Genomic DNA, 26583 nt, shown 5'->3' with positions numbered 1-26583 from the left:
AGGAGTATTTATACGGGTGGGCGTGTGTACGGATTTGAGAGATGAAATAAGTTGACCGTCGTTTCATGCAATTGCAAGGATCAAGTCAAACCACGCGATTGGGAAAAATAAATAATTGATGAGATTACTTACCTCGCTGGAAGTTTACATCATTTTAAAAAGTTTGATTACGTGTCATTTGAGAATTGCTCGTTAAAACTCTTAAATTCAGTTTCATATTGACTTGGTGATAATCCTAACTCTTTTATATAAATGTGAATAACTCTTCCCATTTCTAATATGGTATCAGAGCCGATACAAGTCGATGATAGAGTTATCTCTTTATCTTTTCTCTTGCCTACCCACGTGATTGAAATTCGATGTGTCATTCCATCCCACATGTGAGGGGGCGTGTTAACTTAAATCTTGTCCCACATCGACTTGATGATGATCCTAGCTCCTCTATATAAGTGTGGATAATTCTCCCCCTTATAACCCCTTTTAAGGAGTGAGTGGCTCATTTCCAGTATTGTTTTCGGTTTTTATTTGAGAAGGGTTTCGGTTTATTGTCTCCACTTTGATTTAAAATACTGTACTTTAGAAGTTGCATTGTCACTTTAATAAGTACCACTATATAGTAAAAAGAAATACAAGTAGTTCATATGACACTCTTTTATATTTGTGCAGGAAGCCTCTATATTTGATTTTCATTGACATACACTAGTTGCAATTTAATCATTGATTCTAAATAAAATTTTCAAGATCCAATTATTTCCAAGTCTTATAATCGATCTAAAACTAAACATTGGTCAATATATCAGCCTAACTTGTGTGTGGTCCAGACTTGCATCCACAATAAAATTTAGGTGGAGCCACGTAGCTATAAGAAGATAGTAATTTCATAATATTGACATATATAGCAACACAAAGAAATAAACCAAGGTACCAAACCCAGGATCTAATCATAAAGGTCACAATGTCTTAAAGTCAAGTCGAAATCCAATTCAAATTGAAGTTACGTTTTCACAATTTATAAACTTTTGGTGCATGTATAACTCTTGAAATATTTAATAAGCTCCAAAGCTTATAAAATCTCTATAATAAGCTTACTAATCACCCCATTTCTAAGGGAGTTTCAAGGATTGAGTTGAGCAGTCATAAAACCTCAAGGATTTGATTTGATGGCGGATCTAATGAATTAAAATGTTTTTATCGAACACATACGAAGAAAGTTGCCGTCAACGTTGCAAGGTATAGACAATGTTGCCGTCAACGTTGCAAGGACGAAGAATGAAAGCTAACCTCTCGAGGATTATGGCGGAGCTGTCGCACTGTAGGATTACCGACAATTTATTTAGTACACTTTCATGGGTTGTCAGTAGAGTTGGTCTTGGATCCGCCCTTAATTACTTTGTTTTGTCAAGACCCGCCCTTGATTTAATTTGTTATGTACTAATAGAGTGTTTGGCATAATTTTGTGAAAATAGTGAAAATTGTCAAGTTATTAGCACTAAAAAGGTGAAAGAATAATAAAAAAAATTAAAGAATAAAATGTAAAATATTTCCTTTTCCGGGAACAAACCCGGGTCTCCTGAGTGAAAGTAGGGGTGGGTAGGTACGGTATACCTTACCGAAACCACCATACCGTAACCTTACCGTAAATCGGTATGCGAAAAAATCATACATTTATCTTACCAAAATTTTCGGTATACCTTATTTTCGGTATGGAGAATTTTCATACCGATACCGTACCTCATTTTCGGTATGCCGTACCAAAGTTCGGTATATCATACTATTGCGGTATACCTTACTTTCAATAACAATGAAAATTGAATATTTGAGTTTTAGAATACTATTTATAATTATAGTAATTTAAATAATATACAGGATATTAAATACTAGTATATTTTATTCATATTATATTATATTTCACAATAAATTTTATAATTTGAAAATATATAAAATACTTTATATATTATTATATTCATATTTTACTGTATATACCTTAAATTACGGTATATACTGGATTTCGGTATGCCGCGGTATACCGCGGTATATAAAAATTCATACCATTACCTTACCGAAATATTTCAGTAAGGTATCATACCGTACCGAAAATCACGGTATACCAAAAAATCGGTATTTCGGTATTTTTTCGGTACGATAAGGCCACTATTTCGGCATTTCGGTATTTTTTCCCAGCCCTAGGTGAAAGCGAGAATTGATTTTGATATTCATAGTTAATTACTTTACAGTAATTAAGAAAAATTATACGGAGTATTTTTGTTTTGCTGAATTTATGTGAAAATACAATAAAATTAGTAGTATGTGTCGTGGTGGAATTGAAGCCGCAAAGGGCAGTGACGCGTCAATAAAAAATGTGCTGACCGGATTGCAGCTTGATCTTTGTCTTATTAATCAAGTCATCCGTACCTTCTCAACTCTGTGGGCGCACCACATTAACTACAACTTTCAACAAAGCTTCATCAATTCCCCGGTTAATTTAACTATTGAAAAAAATTGATTAATACTCCCTCCGTCCCACAAGAATATGCACTCTTTCTATTTTAGTCCGTTTCACAAGAATATGCATTCTCTAATTTTGAAAACTCTTTTCTCTAATAAGGCGGGACTCATTCTCCATTAACAATACTTTAATTACTTTTTCTCTCTTCATCTCTCTTAATTTACCAATTATGCATTAAAACCCGTATCGAACTCAAAATGTATATTCTTTGGGGACGGAGGGAGTATATTGTAGTTTTATGTACTCCATATTATTTTTAATGACTCATAGTCTCTAATTTATGGAAAATTAAGTATGATATGAATGATGAAGAATACACCTAGTTGAAACCACGTCTTTAATTTAAATATAGGAAACTAGAATATCGTCGTTTAATACATCTAGTCAGTCATGTCGACTGCTACGCATGTTCACGCCACATTAATGATTTATGACACTTAGAACACTGAAATATTTCATCTTTAGTTTTCGGTAAATTATTCCATTCTTCTGTTATTAAATACGTATTTGATATTGCTCTATTTGACATTTCTACCATTAAATATTCTTTTAATTATAACTACGGTTAGAAATTTAATTATACTACTAGTGTATCCAATCAAACAAATTGGATTGTAAATACAATCGTCGGAACATGGAAAATTAGGATTGTATTGAAAAGGGTACGTATTTCATTTTTGGGCAATGACTAAGTAAATAGTCAAAGAGCATTAGTTAATATCTACAATAAATTATGTAATTCGGGTTATTACGTTATTAGAAGGTTCCTCCCACATTCAGAAGTAGGAGAATAGGGAATTAATGCCTTGAGCGTTTCAAAATTTGGATAATTCATTAAGGCCATGTTTAGTTGGCGGGAAAGTAAAGTTGGCAGGGAAAATGATTCCTGGGAAAATGAATTCCGGGAATATGATTCCCAATAACTTTATTTTCCCGTGTTTGGAAAATATCAAGATTTTTAATTTTATACACATCAAACTGAAAATATACATATTATATTTTATTTATAAAGAACAATAATAATAAAAAATTTAATAAACTATTAATTACAAATAATAATAATTATTATATTATTATATTTATTATTACGATGTATAGTTTAAATATGGATCATCCATCACAATATATAATAATACAATTATAATTATAATTACATGGAGTATTATAATAATAATAATATTATTATTATTATTATACTTACAGATATTATAATTAAATAAATTTTATAATATAAAATTTTACTACGATTTTATTAATTAATTGTTAATTTATAAAATAGTAATTAGTATTTATTACTATTATATAGTAATTTATATTATATAATTATATTTTAATTATTTAATAAATTATTAATTATTATTATGATAATAACAATTATATATAAATATTATAATAACATGGTTATAATTATGAAAGTTTTAATTATAGTATGCTTTATTATTTTAAATTATTTTAAAAATACTATAATTAATAATAATAATAATAATAATAATAATAATAATAATAATAATAATAATAATAATAACATATTGCATTAAATATGTAAGAATCCTAAAATTGGGAAAAATAATACCTAAGAAAAGTTAGGACCTGGAAAGTTGTACTAACTTTCCTTGTTCTAAGGATTCTGATTATTTTCCCAGTTTGATTAAAAATCAAAACAAACACAAGAATTTAAAATTTAAGGAATCAGATTACTTTCCTAGACAGAATCCTGACAACCAAACATGACCTAAATGGTTTCATTATTCATGGTCTCAAAATTCATCCATTGAAGAAGCATTAATTTGTAATATTGACATTTCGTTTTTAGTTTTCAGAATTTTAATAAAGTACACTAGGTAGCTTTAATTGTAACAAAACTTGTAACTAATTGTTTGACATACAATAAGAGCATTTAATAGATATCGTGTGATTTGTGGTAATTTGAACTCGATTTAGATGTTAAAATAAGGGTAAAAATAAGTGTTTATTTAGCTCTGGGTGGTTAAATTTAACCGCACAAATTCTTAATTACAATTCATATAATTAAATGTTAATTGTATGAAAATTCACATATAACATTTTCATTTTTTCGGCCACATTATTATTTCTAAGATTATTTTAATAATTTATGTTTTACTTATTTTTTTAATATGTACACTTGACTACCTAAATTTAAAATTTGGAATGTTATGATGGAACTTTAATCCTTTATCTACTTAATTTATTTTTCTTTGCTATTCCCTTTTATTTTAAGATTAATATATAAAATTATAATAAAATAATATAAATTCTCTTATTAATTTAAGTAAATCGAGCTAAATTTATAATTTAATTTAAAAAAAATATCGATGAAAAAACTGCAAATTAACGTTTTTATTGTCTTTTGGGTTTCTCATTCAATACGTAAAAATGCTAAAATGTGTGACATCATCATCGATGATGATTGTTGTCCACGAATTCTTTATTTCAACTAAAATATTATGAACGATCTCCTCAAATTTTGGACTTGACTAGCTGCTTATTTTATACTTACTTGTCATACTAATCTCGATTTGTTTCCGAAAAAAGACAAATCAATTAATTAATTACTCAAAGGCTCATAATTAAGATAATCTCTTTATATAAATTAACTTACTAGTGACGTGTGGCAATGCCATTGACAGATTACTCACAAACAATACTGATTAAACTTAAAGTGATATGTATTAACCAATAGCAACTAAGCAAACACATAGAATAAACAAAGAAGTTAATTCCCTCATACGGAAAAACAAAATATCACTCCATTTATTAATTCAATTTGTCATTTTTGAGGGTCCCTTGTATTTGAATTAGTACATAATTCATACACAAACTCACTTAATTATTATTTTCAATATTATCGCTTATTTACTAGTAATTGTCATTGAACCCACTACAGTTATTAATTGAGCTAGAAGTGGTATCGTTATTTGACTCATAATCTATTTCACAAAATTAATCAAATTAAAATTATAATAAAAGTAAGATCGATATATAACTCAATAGAATTAATCTATTTACTATTAAAACACGTGTAAATAGCAACGGAGTTATTAATTTGTAGAAGGAATGCGTACTGCTATTGATTCGTGCAAGGTTTTCTTACAAAAGTGTGAAATATAATTTATGCAAAATCAATTAATGAAAATAATTCAAATTTATTGATTCACATAATTGTATACGAATATGAATAATTGGAGAAATTACTTACCATCTTCGGACTTCAATTGGCGTATATAAGAATCTATATATGTTCACACATGAACAAAACACAACCACCAATCAAATGACTTAATTTTCAGTCTTTAAAAGATTTAATTAAAAATCTAGGATGTGATTGTTTATGTCTTGTCTAGCTTTTGTAGGATAGATTATTAAGTCAATATTGGCTTATTAATTTTGGTTTAATAGTAAAAAAAAGTTATGATTGATAAAATGTTTCAAATATATCAAATATTTGGTTTTAAGGATAGAGTCGTGATAAACAACTTGGTCCACACCTAATCATCTAACGGCGTGATCATTTTATCACCCAAATATAACTTGATTCTTTATCATATTTTAATGTATTAATAAAAAAAATCATAATACTACTAAGTTATTACTGTATTAGTTTTGTTTGTTCTTAACTATTTCTATTTGTTTGGGCATGTTAGTCACAATCCTTCAATTTTGTTTACCAATCAATCAAATAATATATTCAAACACAACACAAATTAACGCAAATAATTCTATCACACTATATCTTAATGAAAAAATGAGACAATATTTCAGGGAAAGAGGGAATATTAAACTTATAAAATCACATCCACTTAACAAAACGCATTTATATCTATAGTCATATATGTGAAAAATGAAAACACACTAACTTAGTCTATATTTTATGACAATTTGACTTTTAATCCGTCAAATTGTGTGCCCATTTCAGCTTAAAAGTGACTTGTGATGTCATAAAATCACATTTAACAATTGGAGATAAATGTGGCTATCGCCTATCAATATGAACAAAATAATGTTGTTTCACATTTGAATACACAAGTTGCTCATGAAATGACAATTTCTTATTATAATATACATTGATTATGTAACATAATAAAACAATATATAATAAGTATCAATATTTATAATATTCATATGACAGTCAAATTATTTAATATTCATATGACCGGGCTTCAGAAAAGACTTCTAGAAGAGAGACAAAATTATTGAAAAAATTGTACAAGCAACCACTGATAGACACACAAAGATAGCGAGGCGCCATACAGTTTGCTAAAATATAATAATCTTTTTTATTCATATAATATCGTTAAATTTTTGAATTTTTATATGAAACGTTGTACAAGAGAATAGCAACATCTTATCATGATGCAAAATACATTTTACATTCTTATGATTCTTTTGCACATCCAAATGATACTTAAAAAAATTAAAAATTCATTTCAATAATAAAAAAAATCATATCTAGAAAATGATTTTCTAGAGTATAGAAGACGAGAAGAAGATTAAATTATCCAATAATAGGAAAAGTGTATTGTTGTTACATGACAAGTTTGCGCCACAGCGCCAATAGCATTATTGTTTCCATTTTGACTGAATAAAAAGGGGAAAAGTTAACAGTTGTAATTGAATATAACAACTCCTTTGTGGACCAATTCACACTAACCACATAATAATTTGTTGATTAGGAGAAAAAGAATATATACTCAATCAATTTCCTAAATGGAATTGGTAACGGTTTTCGTCCAAGTTTAAGTTAATTTATTATTCAAGTTTCATAAGTATATAAATTAATTAAGGGAAAAATTTTATCCGTTTGTGATTTCCGAGCAACTGTTGAAATTTTAAGCCCTTATCAAGTTGTTGATATTTGTGCGAATTGAAGTGCAAAAGCCCGCAGCATCGTAACAGAATATATGAAAATTATTATTTCAAAATTTCAAACTTAATATATACTCCGAATGTTACCAAAGGTGACCGGTGACGAGGTCAAGAGTGATCCTATTCAGATTCACGTGCGCGCGCATTCTCTTAAGTAAAAAGTGTGAAGTAAAAGATCGACTTAAATAACTAGTGTGCCAGAACGATAACTCCTCATAAAATTTAGTTATCTCTAGATTTACACTCCGATATGGAAAAGGAAAATATTAGATGAAATAGCTCACTTTCCAATCAAGATTGATCATAAAATGATAAAAGCAACGCACCAAAATGTAGCAAGAATAAAAAAGGGGAAATGTGGAAGAAGAAAAAAGCTTATGACAAAATTTGATACTCAGTTTCCAGCAGCGTTTTGTGCGAGGGGTTATGATCGATCAATCTCCGTGACTCCTCCCACAGCTTCGCCTCCATCCCCAGCTTCCGGAGCTCCAGAAGGCCGCACTCAACTGTCACACGATCACATATATATACTTATGTTTACTCGTCACAAAAAATATGTGCGTAAGCATTGGAGTTTTAAAAAAAATTAGTGTTGTCTTCGTTCATATCATATCATTTTTACGGCATATTCAACTGGCACTAGCTAGCACGCTGTGGACTAAAACTATGAAGGATTAGTTGAACAAGAGAAGGAAGATGCAAGTAAACACAAATCATAAGTCACATTGCTGGTGGAGAGAGAGAGAGAGAGTACCATCAACGGCATCATGTGAATTAGGCGGCCGGGACTCTTGGTTGATCCAGAATTGCAGTCTATCATCAGCAATATCAGGTTCCAGCCCTAGAGTTTTTGCTCGTCTCCAGAAGTACAAAAGCCAAGCCTTGAACACGACAAATATGAACATATTCGACTCTATTAGCCACACCATATGATCATTAATCTATGAGGTATCAATATGATTTCTAAAGCAAATCAAGGCAACTGAAAACATATATAGCACTAAGATATTCGGACTTACTTGTTTAAGAAGCACGTCTTCGCACTCATCTGGACTCAATCCTGAAAAGAAGAATGCTCGGTAAATATTTCAGATATCAGGTTTTCCATTGTACAGAAAGAACACATGAAGACAGTAATCTACCAAATGTATCGGAATAGTTGGACTCAGCTGGTAGCTTCCCTTCATCTGCAGATCGAATTTGAGACGGCGTTACCAAATAACACAATTCAGGCTGTAAAGTTATACAGAGATACAAGTAATAGAACCTATAGAGAATTCCTTCAAGCTATCATCTTTGATGGGTTAGAAACATATTTTTGATATTTAGTTGCTTTATAAATCATATTGCTCACATTTCGAAAGAAAGCAATAGCTTGTTTAGTCATTAAGAAAGAAGACTCTTGCGAGATGAATCCGTACATACCTGTATTAGATTTTAAAATACTAGGGCGACGCTTTTGGGCCAATGCCACAGCTATTGCCTCCTCTACCTTTCAAAGAAAGACAAACGAACGATTTTCATGTTCAGTTAGAATTATCCAGAAGAATTATCTGATAGAATTAGTGTGATTGGGAGCTGAACCTTGAGGGAGCTCAGTTCCCTGAGACCTTTTTCAACCATAAGCATACTTTCTACATCGACCCTGTTTGTAAGGTCTTCCTTTTCCTTCAGAACTCTCTCCCTTTCTTCTAAACCATCGGTAGCTGACAACAAGACAGGAGAAATACTGATCAATTGGAGTATAGTTTCACCAACCAAATCATAGATTGCATAGAAAATACTATCAGATAAAAATAGAGCCTTGGTTGGATATAACAAATAAACTTCACCATTCATGATTCATTACTGTAAACATCTTGAATCTTCTGAGAAGAAAAGAATTGAGTCGAAGAATGAAAATAAGGTTGAGCAAAAAGGGAGCCTTACCGGAATATTGTGCGTCTTTGGCTTTGTGCCCGACTGCCAATATAACTTCGACTGGGCGTGAAGCAAAACGTGACCAATATTCATGTCTTGCTTCAGCTATCTCAGCATGGACCCCTGCATAAAATGAACGAAAATATATCTATAAGTAATGCTCCCTTCGTCATAACCCAATAGTCATGTTTTTCCATTTTGGGTCGTCCACAAAAATTAGTCACCTTCTCTTTTCCCAAGTTTCTCCACTAAAAATACTCCAACCACCTTTTCTCTCTTACTTTACCAAAAGTTAATTAAAACTTGTGTCGTCCAATAGCAAGACTATTGGTAGTGGACGAAGGGAGTATATGTTTCCATTAATTAATGCTATGTTTCATTCTATTGTAGGTTTTCACCCCTTTTGATAATTTAGTTCAAATTGACATTCAGTTGGAGAAAGGAAAGATTCAAAGAATAGATGACAGGCGGGAATAGCAAAATTCACCATGGCGAATGCATAAGCTCCAGCATCGAGCAAGCCAACACCTCTTGAGAACAACCTCTTCCTAAAGTATTAGACTGTCAATCAAATAAGTAAGGACAAGCAAAGAATGACAGTAACGAGCCAAGTTCTGGTTTAACCGGTAGATACCATCTCCTCGCGAGTCAATATCATTCTCTGTGTAGTTATCCTAAGCAATTTAACTTCTTGCTCGGCTTCGTGGAGTTGATCCTGAGCAGAGTTAGCTTCATCCCTTGAGGCCTTAAAGACAAAACACATAAATCGTCACTTCAAAATAATCGAACTTGACAAAATATATGTTGTTCAGAAAATGAACAAGGGCAAGGGTGATGTCTAATATTCCCACATACCTCAATCTCCATTCGGAGGACTGCCAGCTCCTCATTGCCTCCACCGTAAGTATCTGCTGCAGTTTTAAGAGCAACCTGGAAGGAGAAAAACATTGTTCAACTTGCACACTAATTTGTCAAACTGTCGAAAGACTAACGAGCTACACAAGTTACTGATGAGATGTCGCAAGTTGTTACTATTTTCAGGTCTTTATGGGAAAGCTTTACTTTCTGATATTTCAGTTGGAGCTTGAAATTGTATTAGTGTCGCTTACCGATAAATATGGATTGGAAAACCAGAGTCACTAGTAAATAATCTACATACCTCTCGTTTCTGAATTTCAGCTTCCTTCCTGAAGAGTGAGCGTAGCAAGGAGACGTTTACACACAGAAATTGCGATGTTTAGCAAAAGAGTTCGGAAAATCATAACCCACCTGCTTAACAGCCGAGCTTCTAAAGATACACCTTCTCCTAAAGACTCAATCTGAAAGAATACACATGAAAATAGTACATGAAAGCCACATTTTAAGTGTAGAAAATGCACACAAGTAATAAAAATAACCAGAAAAATAAATTTGTAAAGTCACATTATAGTAAACTTAATATGAGAAATTCTTTTTTTGAATGTTTTCATCTGCAGGTTATAATAGACACAAAGGATCATTCACCTGTTTTTCGAGCTGCCTAGTTCTTGCTTCTGCTTCATCATACCGTTCTTCTGCTATCCTGAGCTGAAACAGATGGCCACTTTACGATGCTAACCAATAGATGAATATAAGTAAAAAAGTTGTAAATATAAAAAGGAGTCTAGAACGATCACCTTTTCCAATAAACTCCCGTTTTCTTCTTGAAGCATGTCAAGCTGCAAATCCAAGCATTCTTTCAGTGATAAAATGGAACGAAATATACATTGCTAGCATTACTAGAAAGGAAAGTTTCACACTGGTTCCACGTGAAAGCATAGCAAAGTAAATCCAAGCATTCTTTCAGTGATAAAATGGAACGAAATATTCATAACTTTTGACCATGGTTTTGGGCTCCTAGCTTATACCCATATCAATTTGGTGCATGAACGTGGATCCGGACGGCCTACATTTCCCGTGGAGTAAATATATGGTAGTGAAAGTAACCGTAGGCCGTCCGAATCCACGTTCACCATACCAAATTTTAAGCATATAGTTAGAGAGCCCTAACATAACCTAAAACCACAGTCAAAGGTAAAAGGTAAAGGTTTGACTCTCACTTATATGATATTCACACTTTCATAGATCCAATGTGGGATCATATCAAGATCATGCATGAAATATTGTACCTCGTCTTGTAGAGCAGAAGAAGACTGCTGACCACCTTGTTCTTTTAATTTGAAAGTTCCAAAATCCAGAGATAACCTGGGAATGATAAAGAGTGAGACCAAAACTCTAACTGCAGTAAAAAAAATTGAATTGAAGAAAACCAATGGAAGTTAAAGTAGATATCTACCTTTTATCCCTAACTTTATCAAGTTGAGAATCAGCTGGATTTACAGATGAAACTCTTTTAAGTGACAGAGACACACTTGATGGCACCATGGGAACTGTCTTCACCCTTAAATTTGGCCGGCCAACTACTCGAGCTGACAAAGGCTGTGGTGGTTCCTCCGAAGAGTTCATGTGATTAGAGGAACGGCCGGGGATAGAATAGTTTAGAGATGGCGATGGCTCAACAGGCTTTGATGGCCGATGACGAGCTGATGAAGGCTGCTGCTGTTCAGTTGATGGTTCAAAGGGTTTGGAAGGAGCATGTCGAGCTGATAAAGGCTGCTGATGTTCCGTATTTGAAGATGGTTCAAGAGGCTTGGAACGAGCACGTCGATAACGAACTGATGAAGGCTGCTGGTGCTGTTCTGGTGAGACAGAAAATGGTTCAAAAGGCTTGGGCTGAGCAGGTCGGTAACGAGCTGATGAAGGCTGATCAACTGAGTTACGAACTGACTAGAAAGTAAAAAAGAAGTTCAGGTATGAAAGCTACTAAAAGTACAACAAAGTTGATGCTTAATCATACGAATTGGTAACTACACAAGATTTCTTACCATCGGAGAACTACTTCGAGCTTGCCTTCCCCCCGCAAGTCCTATACCAGCTGACGGACCGCCCAAGCTGAAATCGTATAGTTCATCCTTCTCCTCTTCGTCATCGGCTGGCTGCTGAGCCATCACCTCTGCAAGCCTTTGAGCAGCTGCCTTGTTCTGAGGTCTCTTCATACTTAGGTGAGATGACGTGGAGCGAGTGTGTTGATGCATCGGTGATGTCATGGTGAAAACTCAAGGAAGGTAGACTCTTTTGCTCTGGATATCACCAATCCGATTCTGTAAACAATTGATGAAGCATTACAAAGGGATGAAGCCTAGAGAAAATCCTGACTAAGGATACAATCCTAAACAACATACTCACAACTACATATATGCATACCAAAAACAAAAATGTCCTCAATATGCTACATACAATCAGCCAAGATTTCTTTCTCAAGTAAAATCATCACTAAAAATGAGTATGTTGTCTGCTCACATAAACTAACTAAAGATTATAACTCTGCCTGAACTAAATTAACTTGAAACTCTGTCTTTTTCTCTAAATTTATGTCTCTGCAAAAAGCTCTAGAACTACTTCATAAGCCCAAAGACTAGCTGTTCAAATCCCTAAATCTAACTATCTAATAAGAAAATCTAGAGGACAATCAAAGGAACTACTGACAATTTTGCTCCAAAATCATAATTCAGTAACACACCATTGAACTCAATCAATGCATCCGACATCATTGCCCGAAAATCAATCAGAAAAAAAACACGATCTTTTATCAAGAAAAGATCACATACCAGAATTCAATCAATCCGTGACCGCACTTTTCAGTTTCGAATACATGCAATAGGGTTACGGCATTTCGACAAACAAGATGTGTGCAATTGCGTGGAAAGTGTTAATTATGCATGAGGAATTACACCGTACCTTGTAAAATTTGGGGGAAAAAAGATCAAATTCTTCTTCTGTGGCTCTGTCTCTTGATAAATCTGTGTGTTCCGATTGCGGATCACCTTTTCCTTGTTGCAGTTAGAGCTGAATTTGTATGGGGAGTGGAGTTCGGTTCGGAGAATTTAAGGAAGAGAGGAGAAGAGACAAAGTTCCCTACACTGCCACGTGTGTTTATATTTTCTCCATTTGCATGTCATAAGACCATCCTCAACAAGAATAGCCCAGCCATAGCCTAGCCACTGCCACATTATCAGCACTAAAAATCCTCCTGTCACATCATCAAAACAAGCAAATAGCCCAGACATAGCCTAGCCACATAATATCCACATCACTATTAACAAATATATACAAAATGAAATAATTAACAATCACACAATATACGAAATTTAATTTACGAGACATATACGGGAAAAGTTTAATAATAATATTAAAATTTTTAAAAGTACAATAATTTAAAAAAATACATTAATTTTAAAAAAAATACAATAATAAAAAGGAGTGCCAATTCACTCCTCGTCTCCGTCGTCGCCGCGTATATATAGTGTTTCGGAAAAAAAAAATGACGAGCAAAGCGCGTATATATAGTGTTTCGGGAAAAAAAAAATTTTAATTTCGCGCTAGGCGGTGCGCTGGGCGATCCGGGCGCTGCAATAGCGCTGAGCGGACCGCCCAGCGCCACGCGACCGCCCAGCGCTGCGCGGTTTCTCTCTCCATTCGCCCGCTGGGCGACTGCAATAGACCGCCCAGCGCCGGCGCTCGGCTGGGCGGTCGGCTGGGCGTCATTGTGGATGGTCTAAGTAGCCAATAACCATGCAAATTCTTTTCTCTAATTTACTTTTATTAATATTTTTAAAATTTTCACGCCATAATAAAAATATATAGTAGTTTGATAGTATTATAATATCCTACTCCCTCCGTCTTATAGTAGTGGAGTCATTTTTCCATTTTGATACGTTCCATAGTAGTAGAGTCATTTCCCCTTTTAGTAAAAGTCAACACATTTCTTCTCATTTACTTTACTCTCTCTTCATCTCTCTACTTTCTTAATCTCCAAGCCGATAAATTGCCCCACTGGCCACTACTATGGAACGGAGGGAGTATATCCTACTGTATCAATTTAAGAAAAATAAAAAAGAAATGTATTAGAATTTGTATTCTTTTTACAAATAGAGCATATTATGGTTATAATTGTTCATTAATAATTTGTTCGTTTTCTATATAGCTTAAATAAATGAATAAAGTATTAAATAAACTTTGATTTTATACAAATTGTACTAAAAGTAGCAATAACAATTTTTAATGTATTAGAACTAAATCAAATACATAAAACAAAACATATAACGCTAAACTAAACATACATTAAACGATGGTGCCATTCACGAGTGACTCTCATATTAAGTAGGTCTAATATCATTTTCCTATTTAACAATAACTACAATTTAATTAATAAGTGTAATTATTAATATTATACTCCATCTGTTCCTCTGTAGTAGAGACGTTTCATTTTGAGCACTCGTTTTGGAAAAAAAATAATAAATAGTTAAAGTGGAGAAGGAGTAAAGTAAGAGAGTAAATAATATAGATAAGAGTCTTCTCTATATTATTATTTCTCTTAGTTTACTTTTTCTCTACTTTAACTATTTATTATCATTTTTCAAAACGAGTGATGAAAATGAAGCGTCTCTACTGTAGAGGGACGAAGGGAGTAACTTTTAATCTTTTATCACATAAAAGTACCGCTAATCACTCTCTAGTCTCTATTACTCTTACCATTTTTTGTGTAGGGATGTGTGTAGGTAACATTCTCGATTCCAAGATTTAATGAGATTTCATTGATTATACTATATGGAATATTTTTATTAAACTAAGAGTTTAAATCAAACAACTGACAGATTCAGAAAGCTCTCAAAAGATATGGGAATCTGAACACAAAACCATAAAGAAGATCGTTGTTGGATGATAAAAACATTAAACACAACACTTTTTTTTGTCGTCAAGTTGTAATTAAGAATAATTTGGTTGGCTATAGAATCACAATTAGATCACTTTTCGAAAGAGAAAGTTGGCAATGATAAGCAATCGACAGCGTGGAATATGTTTAATTTAAGGTACAATTGGGGCTTTTCATCAACAATGTAATCCAATAAATGTTGAATGATTACCAACTATAATATTAAACTATATACTACTATTTGTTCAATCTAATTGATATGATTAGTGTAGTAGTAAAATAATTGATGCATAAACAAATGAGTCAGTATATGATCTATGGTAAGCTCTTAAAAGTATAGTAACTTTGCTAGAAAATTTCAATATTGCCCCCAATAAAATATCCAGCATCTGAAAGTTGAGTCAATTTGTTGGAATTCCATTCAACATCCCATCGATTTTTCATGTATTACTAATGTAGAGATCATACGAAATATCTGTTGTTCAATTCATTGATTCAAGAAAATACCAAAAGAAATTGATAATGGAGAATTGATTAGCTTTTCGACATTAAACTATGGACTAAAATTGAAACTTTCTACAAAATTCGAGTTGTTTTAAAAAAAATGAAAGTCATTTTTTTTTGGAAAAGCTCAAAAGTTTGAGCCACAAACTAGACCTAATCTTGAATAAATAATGAATTTGGTGACTTTGTAGAAAATTGATTCTCAAACTTTCTCAATTTGGTTCAATTCAACTACTTCAATGAGGCTGCAAACAGTGTGTCAAATGACTATATATATATATATCAATATATCAAAGGTCAACCATAATTATATCCATGCACAATGATCAATGACTTTATTCAAATGTCAAAATCTCTTTTAAGATTATTGGTTACTAATACACAAACAAACGACCAATATTGTAGAAGTAGGTGTCACAGTTAGATTCCAGCATGAAGTGGCTGTTTTGTCTAGTAGTACTAACTAACTAATCCATATATAGAAGTTAACTTGAGTTCAAATATAGTAATTAATCATTAATTGTGTGGATTAATTATTCCTCATTAATATAAAGGCTCTTATCATCTAGTAAATAGTCTTTAATTTATCTTATCTCATGCTAATTGCTGATAAGAGTTCAAAGAATGATTATTTATCAATATTATAAAAAAACCAGATAGTGGTCATTATATCCTAACTACATCCTCCTAATTTTTCTTGGAAAAGAATAGTAAAATCTGAATTTTTGAGGAAGTATATTGAGATATTTATATGTGAGTTACTCCGCATCGAAGATGACAAGTAAAAAGAAATCAACTTAAATACCAAGTAAACCATATGTCACTGGGAAGAAACCTCACTAAAGATAGATTAATCTATTTTTTATACATTAGGTACATTTTAGTAAATGTGATTGTATCTAACCTTGTAAATTCTCACTCATATCTCTCACTCTACTATAAGGGGATGATAGAAACCTTACATAGTTTACAGCTATATCTATATACTAATAATAAAAAAAGTCTTCCTTTTTAGCATATACTAGATGGACATAGCTTAATTTTTTTTCGTTCACTTACATCATATCCTTATCTTGGTAATAACCTAATTATTCTTCTATAAAGCATCTCATTATCCTCTTATTAAGTAGTACTAATTGATTAAGAAGATGAAACTTTTCGTGTTGCAACAATGATCATTGGATAGATACTTACGTTGCAACATTTTTTTTCAATAGAAAAAAAGAAAAAGAAAATATTTATTGAATAGAAAAAAAGTTGTAACTTGGGTGGGGCTTGTGCCTAACTTTTATGCGATGGACCACATATATATCACCATTAATTAAACCAAACTTCTTACACGTCCATTTAAACATTAATTATCTAATTAATGAAATTGGCCAATAAGCTCGGTCTAATTAGGCTCTAATTAGTATTCAATTATTACTATGACAAAAAAAAAATCTGTAATAGTTACTCAAGGCTCCACATTAACGCGAAATTTTGAACTTGGAGCTTATAACTAATCGGGGATAAAGTGAAGTAGCCGGACTAATTTTTTTTCTAATTAAGTGGTCCTTTATATCGAACTTGATCATAGATTGTCTCTAAAGAACTATTCAATCTATAAGTTACACTTAAATCAAATGGTCATAAGATAATTTTTCTAGTCGGGTTGGATCTGTCCTAGATCTATCCTTCATCGAACTAACCTAGATATACTATTAGGTTACTGATATATTATCGGACCGATAATTTTCTTAAATATCATAATTGTGAAGAACGAACCTACGGTTGTGATGATCGAAATGCAAATTAATGAAATGACAACATGCAAGGAAGAAACACAAGCGAATTACGTGGTTCGGCGTAAGCCTACATCCACGGGCAGAATCTGGTGTGTTTCTTTATTGATCACTCGAGAAATTACAAACATAAGAGCACTCAAAACTCTCAAGAATTTACAAGATGGAAAACCCTCAACTCGCCCGAAAACTTCTTGCTTCGAGAGCTAAAAACGCACAGCTGAAAGATAACACTTCCTCTCTTGAATTCTCTCTCTATCACTTTTGATTTCTGTTGTTGTTAGTTCCGGAATGAATCGCAACTTCCTTAAGAAGTATCGATCAAGAAAACCGCCGAACAGCTTCCTTTGCCGAACAGCTTCCAATTGCCGAACAGCTTCCAATTGCTGAACAGCTTCCTTTTGCCGAACAGCTTCCAATTGCCGAACAGCTTCCAATTGCTGAACAGCTTCCTTTTGCCGAACAGCTTCCAATTGCTGAACAGCTTCCTTTTGCCGAACACGGTTATAACCGTTTCCAACGGCTAGTTCCTGTTTTGGTTCCCAACGGCTATTTCCTGACTTGATTCTTCCACCAGCTCAATCCGATCTTGATGAGCTCAAACACTAACAAATCCTCCACCTTTGAGCAATCTAAGATCCATCACCACCAGTTCCACCTTCCTTCCCATACTTACAAATTTCGGACCACCCCAACCAAATCCAAGCAATGTCGGAACTTGGATCTTGGTAGGGCTTTAGTAAGTGCATCAGCCGCATTGTGCTCGGTGCTGACCTTCTCAATCTTCACCGCACCCTTCTCAACCTCATCTCGAATGAAATGCAGCCTCACGTCTATATGTTTGCTGCGTTCATGATATGTCTGATGTTTCGAGAGACAAATCGCGCTATTGCTGTCGCACTTGATCACAACATTCTCTTGCTTCACCCCAAAATCACCAACTATACCCCTAAGCCAGAAGCTTTCCTTTACTGCCTCAGCAAGAGCTATATACTCTGCCTCCGTCGTCGATAGAGCCACCACGGATTGGAGATTAGACTTCCAGCTCACCGCGGAGCCGAACAAGGTAAATATGTACCCAGATTGTGAGCGCCTATTATCAAGGTTAGCTGCATAATCTGAATCGCAAAACCCAATAATGCTATCCTTATCTCCTTCATTCTCTGATTTGAACATTATTCCCAGATCACTACTTCCTTTGAGATACTTGAGAATCCCTTTCAAAGCCAACCAGTGCTCTCTTCCCGGACAGGACATGTATCTGCTCACCACGCTTACCGCATGAGAAATATCAGGCCTTGTGCATATCATCATATACATCACACTCCCAACTATGTTGGAATAAGGTATCTGGCTCATCTCTCTTTCTTCTTGCTGATTTCTGGGACATTGTGATTTGGACAGCTTAGTCTGTTGTGATAGTGGAACTGAGGTTGTTCTACTCTTGTCAATCTGATATTTGCGCAGTACTTTCTGAATGTAGCCTTCTTGGGACAACCACAACACCCTCTTATCTGCATTTCTGAATATATCCATTCCCAAAATCTTGCTAGCACTCCCCAGATCCTTGATTTCAAATCCCTTTTTCAATAAGGCTTTCACCCTATCTAGCTCCTGTCTATCTGGTCCAGCAAGCAAGATGTCGTCTACATATAATAGCAAATACACAGCAGGTCCCTCAGACTTTGATTTGAAGTAGACACAACTATCATATCTGGAATTTATAAATCCCATACTCTGCATATGTTCATCAAACTTGATATGCCATTGTCTACTTGCTTGCTTCAAACCGTATAGACTTTTCTTTAGTAGACAAACCTTATCTTCACTCCCATGTATCACAAATCCCTCTGGCTGATTCATGTATATAGTTTCCTCAAGCTCTCCATGAAGAAAGGCTGTCTTCACATCAAGTTGGTCCAAAAACCAACTTCTTTGAGCAACTATAGCTAGCAAAATTCTTATTGAGGCATGCTTTACCACTGGAGAAAATACTTCATTATAGTCTATTCCCTCCTCTTGTGTGAACCCCCGAGCTACAAGCCTAGCCTTGAACCTAATCTTGTTCCCAACCTCCAACTTTTTCTTGTATATCCACTTACAACTCACTGGTTTTTGTGTGGAGGGTCTCTTCACAAGCACCCATGTCTTGTTCTTGATCAGGGACTGTATTTCATCTATCATAGCCTCCATCCACTGCTTGCTCTCCTTAGAACTCATAGCTTCCTTGAAGCTTGAAGGCTCTGCATACTCTATGTTTTCTGCAACACATAGTGCATATAGCAAGTATTCTTCTTCACTGTATCTTGTAGATGGTTTAGGGATTCTTCTGACCCTATCTCTGGCTAGAACATAGTCACCCAAATCCTGCTGCTCTTCTTCAGGGTTCAAGACATCAGCATCTGCTTCTTCTTGTTCACTATGATTTCCCATCTGCTGTTCAGGCTCAGCAATTCTATCTGCTCCAGAAACCTCCACCTGAACTGATTCCTCAGCCTCCTCAGGTTCTGGAACACCCATCTCCACCATCCTCTCAGGCTCTGGTTCTTTCTCAGAATGAGATGGCCTCTGGCTCTCTTGAGCCTTTTCTAGAAATGGCATCCTACTTTCTTCAAATTGCACATCTCTAGAGATAATAACTTTCTGATTTCCTGGCTCTATGCACCACAGTCTGTAGCCCTTCACTCCCTTTTGGTATCCAATCATCACACATCTCAAGGCCCCTGGCTCCAACTTACTTTGCTTGATGTGTGCATAAGCCATACAACCAAAAATCTTCATATTCGAATAATCCATGGCCTTTCCATACCATCTCTGATCAGGAGTGTCAAAAGCTATAGCTGAAGAAGGACTTCTATTGATGAGAACTGCTGCCATACTCACAGCCTCACCCCAGAATCTCTTAGCCATTCCAGAGCCAAAGAGCATACATCTAACTCGCTCTAGGATGGTTCTATTCATGCGCTCAGCAACTCCATTCTGTTGGGGATTAGATGGAGATGTCCTATGCCTCTTCATACCTTTCTGCTTGCAGAAAGAATCAAACTCCCCACTCAGAAATTCCAGCCCATTATCAGTTCTTAAACACTTCAAAGAACACCCTTTCTCCACCTCCACTTCCCTACACCACTCCTTGAATTTCATGAATGTCTCTGATTTTTCCTTCAAGATAAACACCCATAATTTTCTAGAAAAATCATCAATAATGGATAGAAAGTATCTACCTCCACCCAATGAAGCTGGTGTAGCTGGGCCCCACAAGTCACTGTGGGCATAGTCTAGTGGTGACTTTGAGCTGTGAATTCCTCTTCCATAGGGCAGTTTTTTACTCTTTCCGAGCACACATTGCTCACACAAACCCAACTGCTCATTGGGATTTTCCAGCTTAATCAGCTCCTTCTTGGCCAATTCTTTAATTCCAGTTTCTCCCAAGTGTCCGAGTCTGAGATGCCACATTCTTAAGTCTAATACCTGCACCAGATTCACAGATCCAGTAACCACACTTGCCTTTAGATAGTATAGGCTTCTCTTTCTCTCAGCCATCATAACAACATCACCATTCTTGACGATGTTCATAATCCCATCAGATAATATGCAATTATATCCTGCTGCATCCAACACTCCAATAGAGATCAAATTCCTCTTAATCTCTGGAATAAACCTCACACCAGTGAGTAACCTGATGGAGCCATTATGAAGTCTAAGCCTGATGGACCCAATTCCTCTGATTCTGCATATCTGGTCATTTCCTAACAAAACTGATCCAGCTGCATTCTTGATTTCCTCAAAATGACTTCTAGTTGGACACATGTGGAAGCTACATCCAGAATCCATGATCCATGGAAGTTCTTCCATGTCCTCAGTCACACACAGAGCCTCCGGGACCACCAACTCTTCTGCAATATCAGCATTGTTCTTGCCATTCTCTTCCTCGGCCTGCTTCTTCTTCCAAACCCAACAATTCTTCTTTATGTGGCCTGGTTTCTTGCAGTGATGGCATGATCTGGTCTCTTTCCAGTCAGCTGTCTTGTTTTTCCAAGGCTTCTTCTGTGACTTTCTTTTCACATTCTTCTTGTGATCAGCAACATTCAGACTCTCAGACACCATTTCAGTGGACTTTGGATTAGATTTCTGGATTTCCTTGAGCTTTAGAGCAGAGTACACCTCTTCATATCCAATCTTGGACTCTCTACCAAGAAGTATAGCATCCTTGAAATGCTCATAACTTGGTGGCAAGGAATTCAACAACATCAGAGCCTTGTCCTCATCTTTAATCTCTTCATCAATGTTCTCAAGATCATCGATGCATTTCCCAAATTCTTCGAGCTGTTCCAACACACCTTTTCCATCAGCAATCTTGAAAGTGAGAAGTTTCTGCTTCAGGTGCAGCCGATTTGCCAAGGATTTGGCCATGTATAATGACTCCAACTTGGACCAAACTCCAGCCGCTGTCTCCTCCTTTGAAACTTCTCTGAGGACTCTGTCATTGAGGTTGAGTATCAAGGTACTATATGCCTTGTACTCTCTGTCTTGAGCCTTTGCCTTCTCCTTTTCATCAGGCTCGGGCTTCTTCTCCTCATTACTGCCTCCACCATTTAGGGTTTCCCATAAACCCTGTTGCATCAAGATTGCTTTCATCTTCAGCCTCCATAGGCCAAAATCATTTCGGCCTGTGAACTTTTCAACATCAAACCTTGCTGCAGCCATTATTCAAACAGGTTGAGCGCCTTCTTGAGGAAACAAAGAAAGAACTCCCAAAACTTTATGCCTTCTCGATCAATTCAGTGGACGAATTTCCCACAGACGGCGCCACGTTGTGAAGAACGAACCTACGGTTGTGATGATCGAAATGCAAATTAATGAAATGACAACATGCAAGGAAGAAACACAAGCGAATTACGTGGTTCGGCGTAAGCCTACATCCACGGGCAGAATCTGGTGTGTTTCTTTATTGATCACTCGAGAAATTACAAACATAAGAGCACTCAAAACTCTCAAGAATTTACAAGATGGAAAACCCTCAACTCGCCCGAAAACTTCTTGCTTCGAGAGCTAAAAACGCACAGCTGAAAGATAACACTTCCTCTCTTGAATTCTCTCTCTATCACTTTTGATTTCTGTTGTTGTTAGTTCCGGAATGAATCGCAACTCCCTTAAGAAGTATCGATCAAGAAAACCGCCGAACAGCTTCCTTTGCCGAACAGCTTCCAATTGCCGAACAGCTTCCAATTGCTGAACAGCTTCCTTTTGCCGAACAGCTTCCAATTGCCGAACAGCTTCCAATTGCTGAACAGCTTCCTTTTGCCGAACAGCTTCCAATTGCTGAACAGCTTCCTTTTGCCGAACACGGTTATAACCGTTTCCAACGGCTAGTTCCTGTTTTGGTTCCCAACGGCTATTTCCTGACTTGATTCTTCCACCAGCTCAATCCGATCTTGATGAGCTCAAACACTAACAATAATTGTAATAATGGAGTGCTCATTTCAGTTGGAAGAAGCTCGGCTAGAAAGGAGTTCGGTAAGCTCGGCTTACCGAGCTGGAACTAGCCTGGAACTAGCCGAGAAGAAGAAGGCAGAAGTCGGTAAGCTCAGCGGTAAGGAAGCTCGGTAAGGAAGCTCGGCGTTGAGCTGGAATGAGCCGAGAAGGAAGAGTTCGGTTGTAAGCCGAGCCGAGAAGGAAGAGTTCGGTTGTAAGCCGAGGAAGGAGTTCGGTATTGAGCCGAGGAAGGAGTTCGGTCTTGAACCGAGAAGGTAGAAGCAACCTAGCCGAACTAGCCGTTGGAGCAGCAGTTAGTTAGCTGAGATGTAGCGGTTATTCTTCTTGCTTTCTTGATTCTTCTTGTAGTTAGTTAGTAGCAGTTGCTACGTGATTATAGAGCTTTAAATAGCTCACCGTGTATGTAGTTTAGAGTAGAGTTTAATCAATAAAGAGTTTTCCAGTTTTCTCCCCAAGCTTATCATCTTCAATACTCAAAGTGTGAGTGTGTGTGTCTTCTGCATTGTGTGATCTCATACAACAGTGAATGTGTGTGTGATCTTATTGAGTGTGTGTAAGCCTTGTGTGCGTAAATCCCAACAAGTGGCGCCGTCTGTGGGAAAGGGATATTGAAGCTGATTTGCAGAGGATCAAACGGTTTCAGAGATGGCAGCAAGGCTTGATGCAGAGAAGTTCACAGGCAAGAATGATTATGGCCTGTGGAAGATGAAGATGAAGGCGGTTTTAATTCAACAAGGCTTGGCGGCAGTTCTTGCAAAACCAGATGAGAAAGGAAAGGCTCCAGTGCTTGATGAAAAAGCTCAGGCAAAGATGGAGGAGATGCAGCTCAAGGCACATTCTGCAGTGATTCTGTGCCTTGGAGATAAGGTCTTGAGGGAAGTTCAAGAAGCCAAGACTGCGGTGGAGATCTTGGACAAGTTAGATGAAGTTTACTTGGCCAAATCCTTGGCTAACCGGCTGTATCTCAAGAAGAGGCTGTATGCCTATAGTTTTTCTGGAGATAGGTCCATCATTGAGCAGCTAGAGGAGTTCAACAAGATCATTGATGACCTGGGATCTGTTGATGTCAAGATCTCAGATGAGGATAAGGCCATTCTCACATTGAATGCCTTGCCTAGCTCGTATGACCAGCTAAGTGATGCAATTATCTATGGAAGAGATAAACCTATCACCTATGCAGAAGTCTATTCAGCCTTGATGGCCAAAGAACTCCAGAAGACAGCCAACAGAGACTCTGCAAGCTCCAATGTTCAAGCTGCAGAGGCCTTGAATGTGAAGAAGTTCAAGAAGCAGAACTTCAAGAAGAAGTTTGAGGGCCCTAAACCCTCAAGTTCAGATGCTCAGAAGGAAACCAGAGCTTGCTATTGGTGCAAGAAACCTGGACATTTGAAGAAAGATTGTCATGCATGGAAGAGAAAGATGGCCTCAGAGGGACACAATCAATCTGATTGTGTGGAGAGTGCTGATCCCCCCGGCTCAACTCATGAATATCAGTAATAGTGGGGTCAGTCATAGGTGGATTATGGACTCGGGGTGCAGCTTCCATATGTGCCCCAATAGAAGCTGGTTTCATGATCTTCAAGAAGCATCGGGTACGGTTGTTCTTGGTAATAACCACATTTGTCAGATCAAAGGAATAGGGAAGGTAAAGCTAAGCCTACAAGATGGCTCTATAAAGATCCTAACTGGGGTGAGGTATATTCCAGAAGTAAAGAGGAACCTCATCTCATTGGGAATGCTGGAACAGAAAGGGTTCACCATGTTGATGAGTCAAGGAAAATTGTTTGTGAAATCTGGAGATGCAGTGATGATGGAGGCTGACAGAGAGCATATTCTCTATTATCTGAAGGCTAAGGCTGTTGATGGAGAAAGCAATGCAGTGTCAGATGATTCCATAATGCTATGGCACAAGAGATTGGGCCACCCAGCCGAAGGAAGCTTGAAAGAACTCATCAAGAAGGGTCTGATCTCTGGAGATTTCAACAAGATGGACCCCTGTGAGCAATGTATACTTGGAAAGGCTAAGAAGGCACCCTATCCTACAGGTATTCACTCTTCTACAGCCCCTTTAGACTACATACATAGTGATCTTTGGGGGCCTTCACCGGTGTGTTCAATTGGTGGAGGAAAGTATTATCTAGCTATCATTGATGACTATACAAGAAAGTTGTGGGTATATATTCTTAAAGAAAAATCTGAAACACTCACAAAGTTCAAGATATGGTGTAAGGAGGTTGAGCTAGAGAAGGGTAGAAGTGTTAAATGCTTAAGGACAGACAATGGCCTAGAGTTCTTGTCTGCTGAGTTTGATCTGTTTTGTAAAGAGAAGGGTATGAAGAGGCACCGGACTGTTCCTGGTAATCCTCAGCAAAATGGTGTTGTGGAGAGGATGAATAGGACAATCCTAGAGAGGGTGAGGTGCCTACTTCTTGGGTCTGGTTTGAGCAGCAGATTCTGGGGTGAGGCTGTGTATACAGCAGCCTATCTCATCAATAAATGCCCATCTACTGCCCTGAAATCTGAAACTCCTGATTACATGTGGTATGGAGCTCACAGTGACTACTCAAAATACAAGGTGTTTGGGTGTGCAGCCTATGCTCATGCTAGGCAAAGTAAGCTTGAAGCTAGGGCTCTGAAATGTATCTTGCTGGGGTATCAGAGAGGTGTTAAGGGGTATAGGCTCTGGTGTATTGAGCCCGGTAAAAAGAAGGTCTTGGTGAGTAGGGATGTGGTGTTCTTGGAGGATCAGATGCCATTCCTGAAAGATAAGCCGGACTCCAATGAAGATGAGGGTGATTTCTTCAAGGTGGAGCCTGTGGGGGTTGGCCTAGGAGCAGGTGGAGTTATTGACTCAGGGAGTGAGTCTGATTCAGATAAAGAAGAGGCTCCAACTCAGGGCAACCAGGCTGGTGAGTCTATATCAGACTCTATCAGGGACTATCAGCTTGCAAGGGACAGAGTTAGAAGAGAAACAAGGCCACCAACAAAGTTCTCTGATGTTGTGTATTATGCTCTGTGTGCAGCTGAAGGTATTGATGGTGCAGATCCACTCACATATAAAGAAGCTATGCAGAGTAAAGATAGAGAAAGATGGATTGAAGCCATGAATGAGGAAATAGAGTCTTTACTCAAGAACAAAACATGGATTTTGGTGGAAAAATCCAAGCTGAATGAGATTGAAAAGGGGAGAGTGAAGGTGATTAAGATTAACACCTTGCACAATCCGGCTGACATGCTAACAAAGTCTCTAGGTAGAGACAAGTTTGATCATTGCAAGAAATTGATCAATGTTTGTGCAAGAACTGAGATGAGCCCTCAGGTGGAGAATTGTAATAATGGAGTGCTCATTTCAGTTGGAAGAAGCTCGGCTAGAAAGGAGTTCGGTAAGCTCGGCTTACCGAGCTGGAACTAGCCTGGAACTAGCCGAGAAGAAGAAGGCAGAAGTCGGTAAGCTCAGCGGTAAGGAAGCTCGGTAAGGAAGCTCGGCGTTGAGCTGGAATGAGCCGAGAAGGAAGAGTTCGGTTGTAAGCCGAGCCGAGAAGGAAGAGTTCGGTTGTAAGCCGAGGAAGGAGTTCGGTATTGAGCCGAGGAAGGAGTTCGGTCTTGAACCGAGAAGGTAGAAGCAACCTAGCCGAACTAGCCGTTGGAGCAGCAGTTAGTTAGCTGAGATGTAGCGGTTATTCTTCTTGCTTTCTTGA

General features: G+C 36.4%; 1 protein-coding gene across 1 annotated transcript; it reads right to left on the bottom strand.

Moving 5' to 3' along the window:
- Window positions 1-7641: 7641 nt before the first annotated feature.
- Window positions 7642-13271, bottom strand: LOC121770631 (coiled-coil domain-containing protein SCD2-like). The gene is made up of 18 exons (XM_042167386.1): window positions 13127-13271; window positions 12214-12489; window positions 11625-12115; window positions 11458-11533; window positions 10966-11007; window positions 10814-10876; window positions 10580-10629; window positions 10470-10497; window positions 10166-10240; window positions 9945-10055; window positions 9798-9858; window positions 9320-9433; window positions 8975-9096; window positions 8816-8882; window positions 8533-8577; window positions 8410-8450; window positions 8145-8271; window positions 7642-7896 (listed from the first exon to the last, which is right to left on the bottom strand). Exons 2-18 carry the CDS (start codon window positions 12433-12435, stop codon window positions 7766-7768), a joined length of 1866 nt encoding a protein of 621 aa, XP_042023320.1. The 5' UTR covers window positions 12436-12489; window positions 13127-13271; the 3' UTR covers window positions 7642-7765.
- Between the last annotated feature and the right edge of the window lie 13312 nt (window positions 13272-26583).

The sequence above is a fragment of the Salvia splendens genome, chromosome 16 (assembly GCF_004379255.2).
Source record: "Salvia splendens isolate huo1 chromosome 16, SspV2, whole genome shotgun sequence".
Classification (NCBI taxonomy): Eukaryota; Viridiplantae; Streptophyta; class Magnoliopsida; order Lamiales; family Lamiaceae; genus Salvia; species Salvia splendens.
The sequence above is the reverse complement of the archived record's forward strand: the minus strand, read 5'-3'. Positions and strand labels throughout refer to the sequence as shown.

What these genes read in the sequence shown, in the direction of transcription:
- LOC121770631 (XM_042167386.1), bottom strand. Translation starts at nt 12,435, where the DNA reads ATGACATCACCGATGCATCAACACACTCGCTCCACGTCATCTCACCTA. An exon ending in GGGAACTGAGCTCCCTCAAG is followed by an intron (nt 8,883 to 8,974) that starts GTTCAGCTCCCA and finishes TTTCTTTGAAAG; the next exon opens with GTAGAGGAGGCAATAGCTGT. An exon ending in TTCACATGATGCCGTTGATG is followed by an intron (nt 7,897 to 8,144) that starts GTACTCTCTCTC and finishes ATCGTGTGACAG; the next exon opens with TTGAGTGCGGCCTTCTGGAG.